This window comes from Eulemur rufifrons, chromosome 16 (assembly GCF_041146395.1).
Source record: "Eulemur rufifrons isolate Redbay chromosome 16, OSU_ERuf_1, whole genome shotgun sequence".
NCBI lineage: Eukaryota > Metazoa > Chordata > Mammalia > Primates > Lemuridae > Eulemur > Eulemur rufifrons.
Genome location: NC_090998.1, coordinates 9,336,011 through 9,352,433, shown reverse-complemented (window position 1 = coordinate 9,352,433; position 16,423 = coordinate 9,336,011). Strand labels below are relative to the sequence as shown.

General features: G+C 33.5%; 1 protein-coding gene across 3 annotated transcripts; it reads right to left on the bottom strand.

Annotated features, from left to right (window-relative positions):
* Positions 1-481: 481 nt before the first annotated feature.
* Positions 482-15,070, bottom strand: KLRF2 (killer cell lectin like receptor F2). Of its 3 annotated transcripts, XM_069490949.1 has the most exons (6): positions 14,922-15,006; positions 10,219-10,317; positions 9,200-9,352; positions 3,240-3,379; positions 2,738-2,850; positions 548-656 (listed from the first exon to the last, which is right to left on the bottom strand). In XM_069490949.1, the coding sequence occupies exons 1-6, from the start codon at positions 15,004-15,006 to the stop codon at positions 548-550; spliced, it is 699 nt and encodes a 232-aa protein (XP_069347050.1). The 3 variants fall into 3 exon arrangements, with proteins under 3 accessions (XP_069347052.1, XP_069347050.1, XP_069347051.1); XM_069490950.1 differs by lacking the exon at positions 9,200-9,352; XM_069490951.1 differs by lacking the exons at positions 2,738-2,850; positions 3,240-3,379; positions 9,200-9,352 and having other exon boundaries at positions 482-656; positions 14,922-15,070.
* Positions 15,071-16,423: the final 1,353 nt, after the last annotated feature.

Here is a 16,423-nt window from a genome sequence, read left to right as displayed (position 1 = left end):
TTTGGTGTTTAATGGCATCTTAAGTCTTAGTCCTGAAGATTACTATTGTTAGGTTTGTTCCAGGTGGGAACCCAAAAAGTATGTATAGGATGGAATGCAGTTAATGGAAAACTTAGGCTTGTAAAACAATAGCCGCAAAAGTCTGGAGAGTTCAGAGGCTGTAAATCTAACAGCTGCAGACACCAGCATTCCTATCCCCCCTGATAAGGACAAAGCTTCCCCTTTCGCTTATGTCTGCAGGATGAAACCAATGCAGGGGTCCCAGAAATTGGTTGTTTTAAAAAAAATTTATTACAGTAGCTGTTCTGGCCCAGGTACTCACTCCCTGCAGAGAAACCCTCAATAAAACCCAAGGCTTTCCCCTATCTTGGGGCGGACACTCTTTTGGCCTTCACCCACCTGCACTCAGATGCTCAAAATAAACAGCATTTTTGCTACACATGAGACTTCGTGTGTGTCTCTCTCAGCTCCAGACCTAACAAATATTAGAACGTAATAGGCCCCAAACAGTGATTATTAATTATTTGATTATCAATTTTGTTAAACACTAATACTGGCAAATCCATTTGAAAACACTGCCGCAGGTTTCAGAGTAAATTTTGCTTTCCTTAGTGGCAGCACAACTGTCTTCTGTAGCTGGACCCTTTATGAAGAACCTAGGGAAGGGAGAATAAATACATTGTTAATCATTGTTGCTAAAGACATCCATTTATGTTTTCAGCTAATGCGCTCTTTTAAATAAAAAGGTAATGAAAAATTTCAAAACATTTTTACAGACCTTGACTTACTAACCATTGCAATATGTCTATAACTTATATTTATTATCTGTGATTGGTAGAGAATTTCCAGAGTCTATCTGCAAATAGATCTGAGAATAAATTTCCCTCCATATTCCCACTCTAGTCTTCCATCTATTGCTTCATGTGGTTCATTAGACTAAAAATTAAGATTAAGTCCACGTGGACAGCTCACTTAACAACTTCTCTTGGCTTCTTATGTCTAATTGTACATGGTGATGATAATATTTACTTCATGATATTATTATAGAGGTTAAATTAATTGAAGTTTGTGAAGAACTCAGTACACAGAGTGACCCATGTAAGAGCTATCTAATTATTTATCTCTAAAGCAATATGTTGTACAAATAAAGTTTTCTATAAAATACTGTAGTGTTAGTAGTTTATTCTGTGAAGAAATTGTTTGAACCGTAAATAAAGTTCAAGAAAGAATCTTGGAAAAGATGCACATGACCTTCAAAGCTTCCAAATTGATGGGGCTAAGTATTGAATCTTTAGTTTGTAAAATACACTTTGTTCAAATTTATATTTGAATTTTGTATTGAATATATTTCAGACAAAATTCCCTAGGCAAAACTCAATCCTAAGGGTAGCGTTGAGTGGATTTATTGTGAGGACAAAACCAAGGTTAGCAACTACATAAGCAGCTGCCCTCAGATGACACACGCCCATAACTTTATACTTCATTCCAAATAGTTCCTTAGATTGATTGAGATAGTGCAGTGAGATAGAAACTACATAATATTTAATGATGAAATAAGAGGAAAGGGAAAATAACGTAATAGCATAATTTGGTTGGTTAGTATAATACGTTAGTTTCTTATCACTACTGTAACAAATTACCACAAATTTAGTGGCCTAAAACAACACTAATTTATTATCTCACAGTTTCGGATATCAGAAATCCAAAATTGGTCTTACAGGGCTAAAATCAAGGTGTCTTCAGAGCTGCCTTCTGGATGCACTAGGGGAGAATCTAAGGCTGCCTCCATCCCTTGGCTCAGGGTGAATCTGTGTTCCTCTTCACATCTCTGACTCTGACCCTACTTCCTCTCTCTTACAAGGACCCTTATGATTTAGTTGGGCCTACCCAGATATTCCAACATAATATCCCTCCTTCAAGATTACTAGTTTAATCATACTGCAAAGTCTTATTTGCCATGTAAGATAACATATTCATAGAGTTTGGGGATTAAGATGTGGGCATCTTTGAGGAACTTTATTTTGCCTACTGACATTGGAATAAAATTTTGAATTTACCATTTTACCATTTGTATTTCTGGTTAAATATTTTATTATAAAATAAAGCACACAAAAAATGTTGATGAAATTGTTTTAAATCTTCAATAATCCCATGCAATTGTTGAGAGAATTTTGGGTTATTTTGTTCTATCTTATATTTATTGTTTATCTTTTAACAGTACGATAATCATACAACACAAAGTTTTACATTTTTTTTTTCTGTTACTAAAGATGGCTAAAGTAAGCATTGAGAACTTTGAAAATAGAAGATTACATTGGTTCAGTCCACCTTTCCACAGAAGTTGTTAGTATAGCCCTTAGCACACTCAGCCCCCTGGCCACATGATGCCCTGAACTCCCTTGGAACTTGGCAGAGTCCCCACCAACAGTAAGGCTCTCACCAGACATGGCCCCACCTGGGGCTTCTCAGCCTCCATAAATGTAAGAAATAAGTTCCATTCTTTATCAAAAAAATTAGAAAAATAAACATTAGACAACCATTATTCTTTTCAAATCTTTTTGCTTTGAAAATCAAATCAATATCCATCATTACTCCTGTGAATATTAAATTAATTTCCATTCTTTTGAGTTCTTTATTACCAAGAACTATTTCAGAGTTAAATTTGGTGGACATAGAGGTACTTTCTGAAGACATAGTCTACAATAGATAGTCAGGTTGCCTTTTAGTAAGGACTCACATCTTTGGATCTAATGGAGAACCATCCACCCAAGTCCACGTCTTGTTCATGGAGGTAACGTTGAGGCCAATCCACAGATAGTTTGATTGTTTCAGGTTTTTCTGTATAAAAGCCTAAAGTGTAGATAATGAGTAACTAAATGAACAGAATATATTAATTTAGAAAATATTAATAATTCTAAGATTTTAGAATTTTATTGGAAAGCTAGCACTCTGCATGAGGATTCTTATACTAACCAATTCATATCTTAATTATACACTCATTAAATAATATACATCATATGCATACACAATTGCAAGTTAAATTCAAGTATTTGGGCCAGGTCTAGCATGAGTGAAGTGAGGCACTTGCTTCTAGCACAATAATAGATCAGGTGCCCAAAACTCAGTAATCAAGATAAATGATGGTTTCATGCAAGGATGTGAAGATATTTGAGGAAAGCCATTTTTAATTGCATAAAAGCTAATACCATAAATATGATACTAAACCAATTATTTAATACCATTTCAGATTGATCCTGTATGATCAGTAGATGAGATTTTCTTTCCAAACAGTACACATAACTGTCACTCCAAGTTTTCATCTCAGTAGAGAACCAATAACATTTCCCTTGATATTTGAGCCATTCTGATGGGCATATTACTATAACAAAATGGAGGAAACAAAATGAAATTAAATTACATATGCCTTTCTTGAAATCGACAGTGAGAACAATACTTACGTGTTGTATGAAAAAGAGTGGAGCCATAATAAAATCACTCATAGCAAAGTGTTCAGACTCACAAGGTGGCCAAAACACAAATGATAATTCATGGGAATTTAAGATAATTAATTTAGTAAGATGAAGCAAAACCTAGACATACAGGAATGTTTTTAATGCCAGGATCTAGCCAATTGACTAAAATAATATGAACAAATTAAAATACATATTTCAGTAATGCTATTTGAGATTTTAGATAAAATATTATCTATACCACTTACTTAAAATTTATCCACTTAAAGTTTTAGAATCTCTCTCCTTGTAGTTTTGTGTCTGTATCCCCTTCTTTCTCTTGCTACTAGATAATACCAAGATTAGTAACAATTTAGTTTCAATCTCTTCATAATTGCAAGATCACCAAGCCCTTTATTTTTTCCAAGTTAAAATTATATTTAGGTCTGCTTAATTAAAAAGTTAGGTATATATAAAAAAAGTACACATGCAGGTCAATCTAACTATTTTAACTTTGGACCATTATAATCCCTCTTTTTTTTTTTTTTTGAGGTAAAATTCATGTAACATGAAATTCACTATTTTAGCTATTTTAAAGTGCAAATACAATGGTTTTTAGTACATCCTCAATGTTGTACAGCTATCACTACTATCTAATTCAAGAACATTTTCATTACTGAAAAACAAAACCTCATAAGCATCAAGCAGTCACTACCTATCCCGTGATCTCCCAGCGCTGACAACCACTAGTCTACTTTCTGTCTCTACAGATTTGACTATAATGGGTCTATCATACAAATGAGATTATATAATATGATCCTCTTTTGTACCTGGCTTTTTTTAAATTTCTAATTATTATGGGTACATTATAGTTGTATATGTTTATGAGATACATGTAATGTTTTAATACAGAAAGACATACAATGTGTAATAATCAAATCAGGGTAATTGGAGTATCCATCATCTCAAGCATTTAACATTTCTTTATGTTAGAAATATTTCAAGTCCATTCTTTTAGTTATTTTAAAGTATATTATAATCTATTGTTGACTACAGTCACTCTGTTGTGCTAGCAGATATTGATCATTCTATCTAACTATATAACTATATTTTTATACCCATTAAACCTCCTCACTTTATCCCCCACTTCCCACTATCCTTTCCAGCTTCGATAATCATCATTTTACTCTCTGTCTCCATGAGATTGCATAAAAACAGACACATAGACCAATGGAACAGAATAGAGAACCCAGAAACAAATCCACACATCTACAGTGAACTCATTTTTTATAAAGCTGCCAAGAATATATGTGGGGGAAAGGGCAGTCTCTTCAGTAAATGGTGCTGAGAAAACTGAATATTCATATGCAGAAGAATGGAACTAGACCCTGATCTCACCCCATATACAAAAAAATCAAATTGACTTAGATTTAAGTCAAATCCATTTGACTTAAAGACTTAAATCTAAGACATGAAACTATGTAACTACTAAAAACACTGGGGAAATGCTCCAGGACATTGATCTGGACAAAGATTTCTTGAGTAATACCTTAAAAGCATAGGCAACCAAAGCAAACCTGGACACATGGGATCACACCAAGTTAAAAAGCTTGTGCACAGCAAAGAAAAAAATCAACAAAGTGAAGAGACAACCCACAGAATGTTAGAACTACCCATCTGACAAAGGATTAATAACTAGAATATGAATGGGACCATGTATGGTCTGTAAGTGTTTGTGCGCCTAAGTTTTGATACACTTTAACTTTTTATAATAGATCTCTATATGTTTTATGATAGCAAATGATAAAATAGACTAGTATTTACATATATTTATGCATTCAAGACATATCAAAAATTTTCTTAATTTCTTGGATATTTCTAGGCTACATGGTTCATTTGCAAGTTTGTAAAAAATATTGCAAATCTCCAAAATACTTCTTGACTATATTTATTTTTAAAAATCCACTTAGAGGTAAACCTGTAAAATTCAAATCTGTTGTTCAATTCAAACCTGTTGCCTACTATAATTTCAATATGATAAGGACATGAATTTTGGGAAGTTAGGGGTGGAATGTTATGTACTAAATAAATGTTTGTGCACCCCCAAATTCATATGTTGAAACTCTACCTCCCAATATGATGGTATTAGGAAGTGGGGCCTTTGGGAGATAATTAGGAATACATGAGGATCAGAAGGGGATTAGTACCCATAAGAGTTCCAAGAGAGCTTGATTACCTCTGCTCTCTGCCATGTGAGGATTAAATGAGAAGTTGACAGTCTGTCATAGAGAAGAGGGCCCTCACCAGAGCCTGACCATGCTGGCACACTTATCTCAGACTTATCCAACCTTTAGACTGTGAGGAATGCATTTCTATTGTTTATAAGCCACCTAGTCTATGGTAATTTGTGATAGCAGCCCGAACTAAGTAATACACACCCCTATGACCCCATCTAAATCTAATTACCTCCCAAAGACTCCATCTTCAAATACTTCACATTAGGATTTAAGGCTTCAGCATATAAATCTGGGATATGGGGGTACAATTCAGTTCATAGCATCAGCCAAACAAAGGTGAGGGCAAATTGTGATTGATTCTCCTGCAAAATTTTTACTGAGTAGAATATATTAGCTAAGTCTATGTAGCCAAGCCATTTACCCATGTTGTTTTAAAGGCCATTCATTAAGGTGATGATATCCAACAGAGGTGCTCTAATGAAAGGAATAATTTTCTTAACTTTCTGTAATCTATAGTTAGCCTCCACTCATTAGCTGTGGCTTTAAGCATAGGACATAACAGGAAGTTAAAAGATGAAATAAATGGGGACTAGAACCCCTGTGATTAAATCAGCTATGACAGAGTGTGATGCTGCAGTGCCTTGCCTTAGTGGGTACTGTGGAATATTTACCACCCACACTGGTAGAGGAAGGTTAACAGATACTCAACAGGCAGTGCCCACCAATAGCAGAAAAGCCTTAGGCTTGTTCCATGAGATTCCATGCTGTCTGAGATGGTCCATTTCAAGAATGGGAAAAGGGATTGTCTCAGAGGAACAACCAGAAAAAAAGCATCTTTTAGCGAAACTGGGTCAATTTTAATAGCTAAGGAAGTAATTACCTTTCTAATTAAACTTCCTCTCAAGTTTGTTACCTCTTAGCAGAGTCACTTTAATGCATGAGTGCTTACTGGGATAAGAGGGGTTTGGGCACCCATGTCCAACAGAGCCAGTAGGTGTTGTTTGATTTTTGGACACTAAACCACAGTTAATGTGCTAAAAGGGTGGCTGTCTGCTAGAAGGGGCCTGCTTTCATGATCACCACACCCTTATGTGGGAGTAGGTCCCCGCCACTAGCTGTTGCAGAGGCAGGAATAGAGGAAAAGGCTGCCTCCAGAAGGTAAGGAGAAGACTGCCACTGGTTGTCATCTAACCCTAATAAGCACTGTAATTGCTTCTTCAATTTACAGGACATTATCTGGTATAGGACCCCCTTTTCTGTTGGGGCCTAATATAAACTCTCTTGTTATTCTTAGGGCTCATCCTTAACAGGGGCCTGGCTATATGTGGTCTGTCTGGCCTAGGAAAAGAGTAGCCTTGTCATCGATAGTAATTCTGATTGTGGTCGGATGAGGTGTTATTTATAGAATACTCTTGACTCCATTTGTCTTTCATGAGTTTCTATGAAATTCAGAGCTTCTATGGACTCTTGAGTTGTTTTAGAATTAGCCATTATTGCCAGTAAAGAGGACTTATAGTTGCCATGAGGCTGCACAGCAATGTTTGTAAAAAATGAAATCAAATGTGTTAGTCATTGTCACTTGTGGTAAGGTGTAACAGTTGGAAAAAAGCAATAGACTAACCAAAAAGCTTAAGAGGAAAGGCTAAGGAATGAGATGCTTCAGGAAATAAAGGCTTTGAAAATCTCCCACACAATCTGAAAATCTGGAGCACCAGGCACATCCCCTGGGCTGGGTGCATGTTCAGAAAGGATCTGAAAAGGTCCTAAGATCTCACCTCTGGCTGACCTTTAGGCCTATACACACAAGAAATGAAGGCTAGAGTAGAGTTATAAACAAACTGGGTGAGTGTCAAAGGAGTTTGCCAGTACACAAGCAAAGACCATCTGCAAAGACTAGGAGATATTTTTGTTGTTGTTATTCTACATGTTTTAAAACATCTCTGTTAAATTATCAGCAGACTACCAAACTAACAGAACAGAGACTTCAGTAGCTACACATATCAAAGAAACAGGGGTAAATATTCATGTGCTTGAATTTGGCACTCTATTCTTAGATATGACACCAAAAGCAGAAATGACAAAAGAAAACTTAGATAAACTGGACTTCATTAAAATTTAAATATTTGTACATCAAAGAATTTTGCCAAGAAATCGAAATGACAACACATCAAATGGAAGAAAATATTTGTGACTCATACATCTTATAAGGATTTCAGTTTCAGAATATATAAAATACTTTTACAACTCAACAACAAAAAGATAAACAACCCAATTAAAACTGAGCGAAAGTCTTAAATTGGCATTTCTCCTAAGAAGATATACAAATGGCCAACAAGCACGTGAAAAGATGCTCAGTGTCATCCATCATTAGGAAAATACACATGTAACCACAAAATGTTACCGCTTCACAGCCACTGTGATGGCTAAAATCAAACAGAAAGTTGGCAAGGATGTGGAGACAATGAAACACTCATACAGCCCTGATGGGAATGCAAAATGGCGTAGCTGCTATGGAAAACAGTTTACTGATTCCTCAAAAAGAATTATCACATGACCCAGCAATTCCACTCCTAGGTATGTACCCGAGAGAATTGAAAATTGGCACTCAAACAAATACTTGTACACAAATACTCATAGAAGCATAATTCACAATAGCCAAAAGATGGAAACAACCCAAATACTCAAGACATGAATGGTTAAACAAATTATGTGTGTGTATATTAAATTAAGAACTAAAAAGAATTAAGTATTAAAAAGTTAAACTGAAAAAATTGAAAGAAGAAGGGAGTATTTAAAAAAAACCTATGGATGGAATTTCTAAGATTAAAAATCTAAACTTGAAATCATAATGGATAATTGATTAGCTATAAAGACTTTTATCCATTCTGTATTTCAGAAAAAAATAAACACACCATCTGGGGAATGGTCACGCTTGAAGGTGCTGACGTGGGGAGGTGGAGGGTGGGAGGAGGGGATGGAAATATAACTACATGATGAGTGCAGTGCGCACTGTCTGGGGAATGGGCATGCTTGGAGCTCTGACTCGGGGGGATAGGCGGTGCATGGGCACGTATGTAACCTGAACTTTTGTACCCCCATAATAAGCTGAAATAAAAAAGAAAAAAAGAAATAAATATGTGCAGTTTATTGTGCATCAATTATACCTCAATAAAGTTGTAAAAAAAGAGAAAAAAAAGAAAAAAATAAATAAATGACAAACAAGAATGGTTATTTACATACTGCTTTTTAATAATAATTAACTTTCCATATTTACATGTCTGAACTTGAGTTTAAATTCCCAGAAGTCAGAGCCTATTTCTTTTGTTTTATTTTACAGTTCTTCTCCTACTGTAAAAAATAAAAAATATCGGAATCAAGTTTTAGATGAAAAGTAGATTTATGTCAAACCTTTATTTGTTAATTTAATCTATTGGATACATGTTCAATAGGATTTTTTGAATTTAGAAAATCTAAAAGATTAAAGTTAATATAGGCCAAAGCCTTGAAACATACCTGTCTGCTCTGCAGCTCTGGAAATACAGTGGCCTGTGTCCTTATTACCTGTATTTCCTCTTGTGCCATTATTCACTTTCAGGTTTCCAGCATCATCATACTCGATATCTGAATTGTTTTCTCTCGGGCATTTTAGCAATACTCCCTGAGAAACTTGAATACAGGATTATTTTAAGGTTAGGTAAATAACTTCTTCATGTAACATTTCATAGATACATTCTTTGGAATGATTCTTATGATCAGAACAAGAAATAATTGAAGGGATAATGAATTTTTTTAAGGTTCATGTCTATTAATAAAAAATAATTTCAAATATTACATGATCAATTTATTTATAGAACGCATATTTACTAACGGTCTATTCTGTGCCAGCCATTCCTAAGAACTGGTGATAAAATAGTAAATAAAGCAGTTTCTGCTCCAGGAAGTATAAAGGCTCTTTCCGTGCTTTCTTAATGTTTTGCTGAAACCTCTGATGCTGTATTTAGCACATTGGACCATAATTACTTAACATCTGCTTTTCCCACTAGAATATGAGATTCTTCCCCATGATCATCCCGTTTTGTTTTTTATAATTTGGGGAATTTGTGATAATATTTGGAGTATTGTAGTTGCTCAGTAAATATTTCTTGGACAAAAGCAAAAGCAAACTAAATATAACCTTACATAAAATATATGAAAATATTTAAGGAAAAAAGTGAAATTTTACCAATTCACAAGTATCTAAGAACTCCAGAAAAATAGTTTCAAACATCACACACACACACACACACACACACCCTCTCCAACACACACACAAACACCTTCTTTCTCTTTATTAGACTAGGAAGGACAAGACACTTATCTGATTTGACTACATATTAAATATAGCACTGTGGAGTATAGTATAGAGCTTTACATGTAGTAGCTCCTTATTAAATCTTGGTTAATATAATGAATGAATGAATAAATATAAAAAGACCATAAGAGAAAAGTAAACATCTTTCATATTTTTATTTCATTAAGATCATGTAACTTACCCAACATGATCAGGGAGATCAAAGTCAAAGCCAGAATACCATTCACTGCTCCAGATATTCCCAGGAGGATTTTATACCTGTGCAACACTGCTGAAGAATCTGAGACATTAATCACATGAATTAGCTTAGAAAACTGTTTCCAAGAACTAATAGCAATTGTAGTGGTAGAATTGTATAAAATACTAGTTTTGAGTTTCAAAGGATGTTAGGCAATCAAAAGCATAAAGGCTAAATAGAGAAAAGTGTATATTTAGTTTATTTAATAATGATAGTATATAGTTGGTTAAGAGATATATGTTATATCAAATCTTAAGAATTAATGTTCACAAGTCATTCACACTTGTTTCAATTACTAAGGATATAACAAGAATCAGAACTAAATATGGCTTCCGGTATACTGCTATTTTAATCTAAAAAAATCCTAAACTCTTTCCTAACCCATGCAATAATATTTCAGCTTCTTATTAAATGGTAAACTTTTTAAGAAGGAGAACTGTTCTATTTTTCATGTACCTACACTGCCAGGTTCATAAGAGTGATCGTTCAATGAATTTTATTAATCATTGATCTGCTATCATTACAAAGTAGACAGTCTCATCCTGTGCCTCAAGTACATATTTTATTATTTTTCTCAGCCTCATTAAAAAGGATTTAGATCTGGTGGGCACTGACTTACAAAATTATATAAATAATTATCTTATACTGAATAAATGAACATCTATATTTTACAAAATAGTTTTCCCTTATCAAAGATAATTTACACAAATGCATAATTGATAAGAATCATTCCACATAACTGTGATTATTCTTATTGTTCAGTCTACATATTGAATTACTAATGCTGAAATTAATATTCCAAGTACCCTTTAAACCTGAGGAAACATACAAACCACATTTGAAATTGCTGAACCCTGTCAAGAAAGAGCATGATAAACTATTCAGAGAAATAGTTTGCAGCTTTTCTTTTATCACAACATTGACAAATATATTAAAATAAAATTTATCATTCACTTAATGACTGTCCTGAATTTCTAAGATTATTTATGAATTTTTGATATATTAATAATGCTACACAATAAATGCCAAGAAATCAAACATATGTATTAAAATGTCCTATATTTATTTTAAAAATTAGACAAAAAAGTAATCATCAGAAAATATGAGGAAAAAAGGTTTGAAAGACTGTTTAAATTCAAGTCAGACTCAATTATTTCTCTTAAGCACTATAGGATGATCATCATAGTATGCACTTAGGGCATATTAAGTTTCAGAATAATGGAGAAAATAATATTTTCATTATCCTGTGCTTTCGTCTTGTAAGAAAGTGGTATAATTTAATTTATAATGTTACAATACAAGCCTTCTCCCACTAAAAAATAAAAATAATAAGACAAAATTAAAAAAATCAAAACCAGTCTTGTAATGTCCATATAAAAATGTTAAATATACTACTCATAACCAAAATATATTATAACCACGTTCAGTTTATTCTAGACATACAAGAATTATTCAATTGTATGAAATTCATTAATATCATATTCATATAGCTGGGGGAAAATGTATCATCATTTTAATAGATAAAAAAATAAAATTGATAAAATCCAACACTGTTATATTAAAAATAAAACAGGAGTTAATGGATGAATACTGTTTAATCTAAACAGTTTTATGTCTAATAAGCTAATATCTTATTTAATTGAGAAACACTGCAAGCTTTTTACAAGAGTCCAGAAAAAGAAAGATAATAATATCTCAAATCTTCATCACTATTAATATTTAACATTGTTTAGGAAATATTATCTAATACAATCAGACAAAATAATCCAATCACAGGCAGAAATGTTAGAAAAAAGGAGGCAAAATTATTTGAGGATAATATGAGTATATGCTTGGCAAAACCAAAAGAATCAATTGAAAAAAATACCATAATCCCACAAATAATAAAATAATTAGTAGCTGCAGTTATAAAATTAACATGCTAAAATCAATTCCCTACATATATCCAATAACCATTTAAAAAACATAGATGAGAGGAAGACATTTCTCATGAATAGCTAACCAAACAAAAACAAAAAGAATAGTATACCTAAATTGAACAAGTGCTCCAAACCAGTATGAGGAAAACAAAACAAATAAACTAAAGACTGAATAATATAAATGTAGACTTGAATAAATGAAAATACAATCATATTCTTGGATAAGAAGGCTAAGTGTCAAAAAGATAAATTCTCTCTAAGTTAATTGATAAATTAGGAAGTAATTTAAGATACTGAAAAGCTACATCAGGTTTTGGTATTTGTTGTTTGTGGTGAGTGAACCTGCAAAATTTATATTAATATAAAGTTATTTGGAAGGGCAAACAAGTGAGAATAGCTAAGTAAAATAGTGAAAAGATGGAAATACAAAATGGTACAATCCTATGAAAAGATATTTGCAATATTATATAGGCAATATATTGATACCCAACAATCTCCCTTCTAGAAATCTACCCTGATGACATATTGGCAAAATATGAAAATGCACATGTGTGAGTCTATTCATTGTAATACTATTTAAGTAGGCATATAATATGAAAAGAATGGAAAAGTCATAAATTTCCATCAATAAGATAGATGACTAGTTGAATAAACTAAGGCCTAGCCACATAACAGAGAAATACTCTGCCACATAAAGGATATTTCTTTGAGCTGCTATAGATTAATCTGCAGGACATATTCCTAAGGGATACACACACATACTATATACACATAATATTTTAATATATTTTCTATATATATAAATATATATACTTTTTTCTATAGGGGAAGGAGGGAGAGAACAGGGTAGAAGGAACTGAGTGGGAGCTGGATTTATGGAAGGTGGATTTCTCTATAAGTACCTTACTATATAGGTTTGACTTTGAAAATATATCAATGTTTTACATAATTATGAAATAAATTAAAGCAAAATGAAAAAATTGATCCATAAAAATAAAATAGAAAATGAAAAGAAAGAACCTAACTAGGTATTATTAACAGTGTCCCTGTAGAGAGCGGAATTATTTCAAGTGATTGTAAAACATAATTTAACCGTGCTTGCCCAGCGGAATGTATACTAAGGATAAAAATATCTGTAAAAACACTTTAATCTGTTGTAAGTAATTATATTATTATTATTATTAATATCATTTCTATAGTGATTCTGGAATTACTACTATTACACACACACACACACACACACACACAGAGTAGTGAGTTAGAAAAATTATGTAATTTCTTACTATCATTGCCAACCAAGATTTTCAACATATGAGAAATGATATACAAATATGCAATCACGAAATAACAAGGCTCAAATTGTCAATCCAATTCACATGAAATATATCTTATTTCAAGCTTTACTAAACATTAGCAAAAGGTACAAGACATGAATATTAACACATGTCACTTAAATATCTGGGAACTGCAAATCTACACATTGTGGCTTCAGAGAAACACTCACAGAGAGTGTTAAAAAACAGTCTGCACAGAGAAGTCACTATATTTTGTGGTCTTCTAGGTTTTTTTCATTTGTTTTTTAGAAATAGGTTCTCCAATCTTGAACTTTTCGGGCTCAAGAGATCCTCCTCCCTCAGCCTCCCAGTAGCTGGGACTACAGGTACACTCCACCACTCCCAGCTAATTTTTTTATTTTTAGTTTTTTTTAATTTAGAGACAGGATATTGCTATGTTGCCAGGCTGGCCTCAAACTCCTGGCTTCAAGGGATGTTCCTGCTTCAGCCTCCCAAAGTGCTGGGATTACAGGCGTGAGCTACGGTGCCCAGCCTGTCCTTCAGCTTTAATATCTCTGGTTCCCTAAATAAAATAAAAACTGAGTGTAGGAAGTGAATGAAAGACTTTTGAAAACGTGAGAATCTGTAAAAGTCCACATGAAAGCAGCAATAAATTTCTTATAAATAGGAATATACGTAGCTCTGAGATGAATCTGTGATATGAGTGCTAAAAGGCCAACAGAAGGAATGACAATAGTATGAATGAATATTTCTCTGGGGAAAGTCATGGATTTTTAATGATGTGGGTGATACTTGAGGGAAGACTCAAAAGTAAAATTCCCATAGATGTAGAAGTTGGAAAGTGTACTCCTAATGGTACCACCCCAACAAAGATCCAGAAATAAGATCAAAAAAAAAAATATTTAGAAAGCAATAGCGCAGGACAGTCTCAATAACAGCGATTGACTCTTTCATTTCTATTTATCTGTTTTTGCCACATCACATTAAGGTGGCAGGATGGATTTGCATCACCTGTGGAGGGTATGCTTGAAGTAGTATAGTAAGTTAAATATTGGTTGTTGTGTACAACCTTTATTGTGAATCAATCTGGTGAAGAACATATTTGGACATTTTTGACAAATTGAATTAAAAACTGGCATTAAAAAATACCGTACTTTACAAATGATAGGGGGGTGAATGACTGGCACCAAATATTCATTAATTTTAAAATATTAGTTTTAATTGAATGTATATATTTCCCGGAGAATATCCTTAAGAAATTACACTAAACAAATTATTGCAAGTATTAGTGCCACACTGAAAAATGAGGTGGGGAGAGAGAGAGAGAGAGACGCATCAAAAAAAGAATCAAGTCCAAGAATACAATAGAACAGAATATTGGAAACTACTGTAATGACCCATACCAACTGAAAAACAAAACTAAATTTCCTACCTTTAAACGTCAGCTTAGACGCTTGGATAGAGCTCTTTTTCCTCGACTGTACATTCAACGTCATGTATCTTTCTTCATCTTGCATCTTCAATGTGAGTGATCGTGTACATATATGTGTATGTTTTATTTCGTTAAGTATGATATGAAATAAGGAAAGAATAGTACCTGCAGCTAATCAGAGATTCTCCTCACTGTCCTTTCATGGTACATTCAAGGGTTCACACTTTCATGTACTGGTGAAAAACTCAGAGGAAATGTTTTTTTCTAAAAAAAATTTATTTCCCACGACCTAGATAACACATAATTTCTCAACTCTCCACCACATATTGAACTGAATATTTTAATGAGTGTTTTAAAAATTTCTCCTGATAATCCCCTAAAGTCAGGGATATAGAAATTATGCCCCTTTCAGAATTCAGATAAATAATACGTACTTGTCTTTTGTTTTAGCCTAAGTATTTATGTAGATTTTGAATTATATTTCCTAATGTTTTGCCATTTAATTTAATATAATAAATTGCAATTACCTAACAATTAAATTAATTCCTTATCCTAAAAAATTGATTATAAATCAAGCTAATAATTTAACAATATAATTTGAAGAGAAAATAGAAATATAATTTTTTGGTATTCTAAAACTTATCCCAAATACAAAAAAAAAATATTTAGGGGGGAATTTAGAGGGGAAAATAACTCATATTTCCAATGACTTTTTTCTAGTATTTGAAGGCATTGCCCAATACTGATGAAGCAGGGCAGAAATTTTAGATCCTTTTTCCCTCAGTTTTAGTGAAGTCTAATTTAGAGACCATAAAATTCAGCCATTGTAAGTGTATGTATGTTTGGATGGTTTTAGCAAAATTTTAGAGCTTTGCAACCATCCCCAAAATCCAGCTTCAAAGCTTCCCTAACACTCCAAAAATTTTCTTTAAGTTCAAACTAAAAAGAGGAATACAAGTCTGTAAATACTAATTTTATAAATTGAAATAAGATAGTTTAAAAATTTGACAAATAAACCCCAAATGTCTGGCAATTGTAGCAAATCTAGAATGGAAATCCAAAGCTGTTAGCCATTGCCCCATAGACTTCACCGAGGAAAGAGAGCTATGTAGAGCAGATGTCCCCTGCAAGAAGCATGGCCAGCCCTGGCCTCACAGAGAGGGGCCCAGGGACATCAGTCCGTCCTGACTCCAGTCTCATTCCTCTGCTCCCCTGCTGAGCACCTATCTCCCAGGGCAAGTAGAAGCCACAAGGCAGAGCTTCCCTCACAGGTCAGTCTCCCGGAGAAAGAGTAAGGTATAGAAAGTGAGCATCGGAGCTGGAGGGGCAAACTAATGATCCTTGCATGATCACCTTTTTAAATCTTGTAGTGATTTACTGACTATTATATTTAATATTGTCATAGACAGGGTGGCATTATTTTGGTTACTGCTTCCCTGTTCTACGTCTTCTCACTATGTGTCTTCAACTTTTTGGTGTAGTTCAATAGTCAGGAGGACAAA

Coding starts and splice junctions, on each gene's coding strand:
- KLRF2 (XM_069490949.1), bottom strand. CDS start 15,006: ATGCAAGATGAAGAAAGATACATGACGTTGAATGTACAGTCGAGGAAA. Junction 10,318..14,921: donor GTCTAAGCTGACGTTTAAAG/GTAGGAAATTTA, acceptor TTAATGTCTCAG/ATTCTTCAGCAGTGTTGCAC. Junction 3,380..9,199: donor CAGAGCTGCAGAGCAGACAG/GTATGTTTCAAG, acceptor ATTTTGTTATAG/TAATATGCCCATCAGAATGG.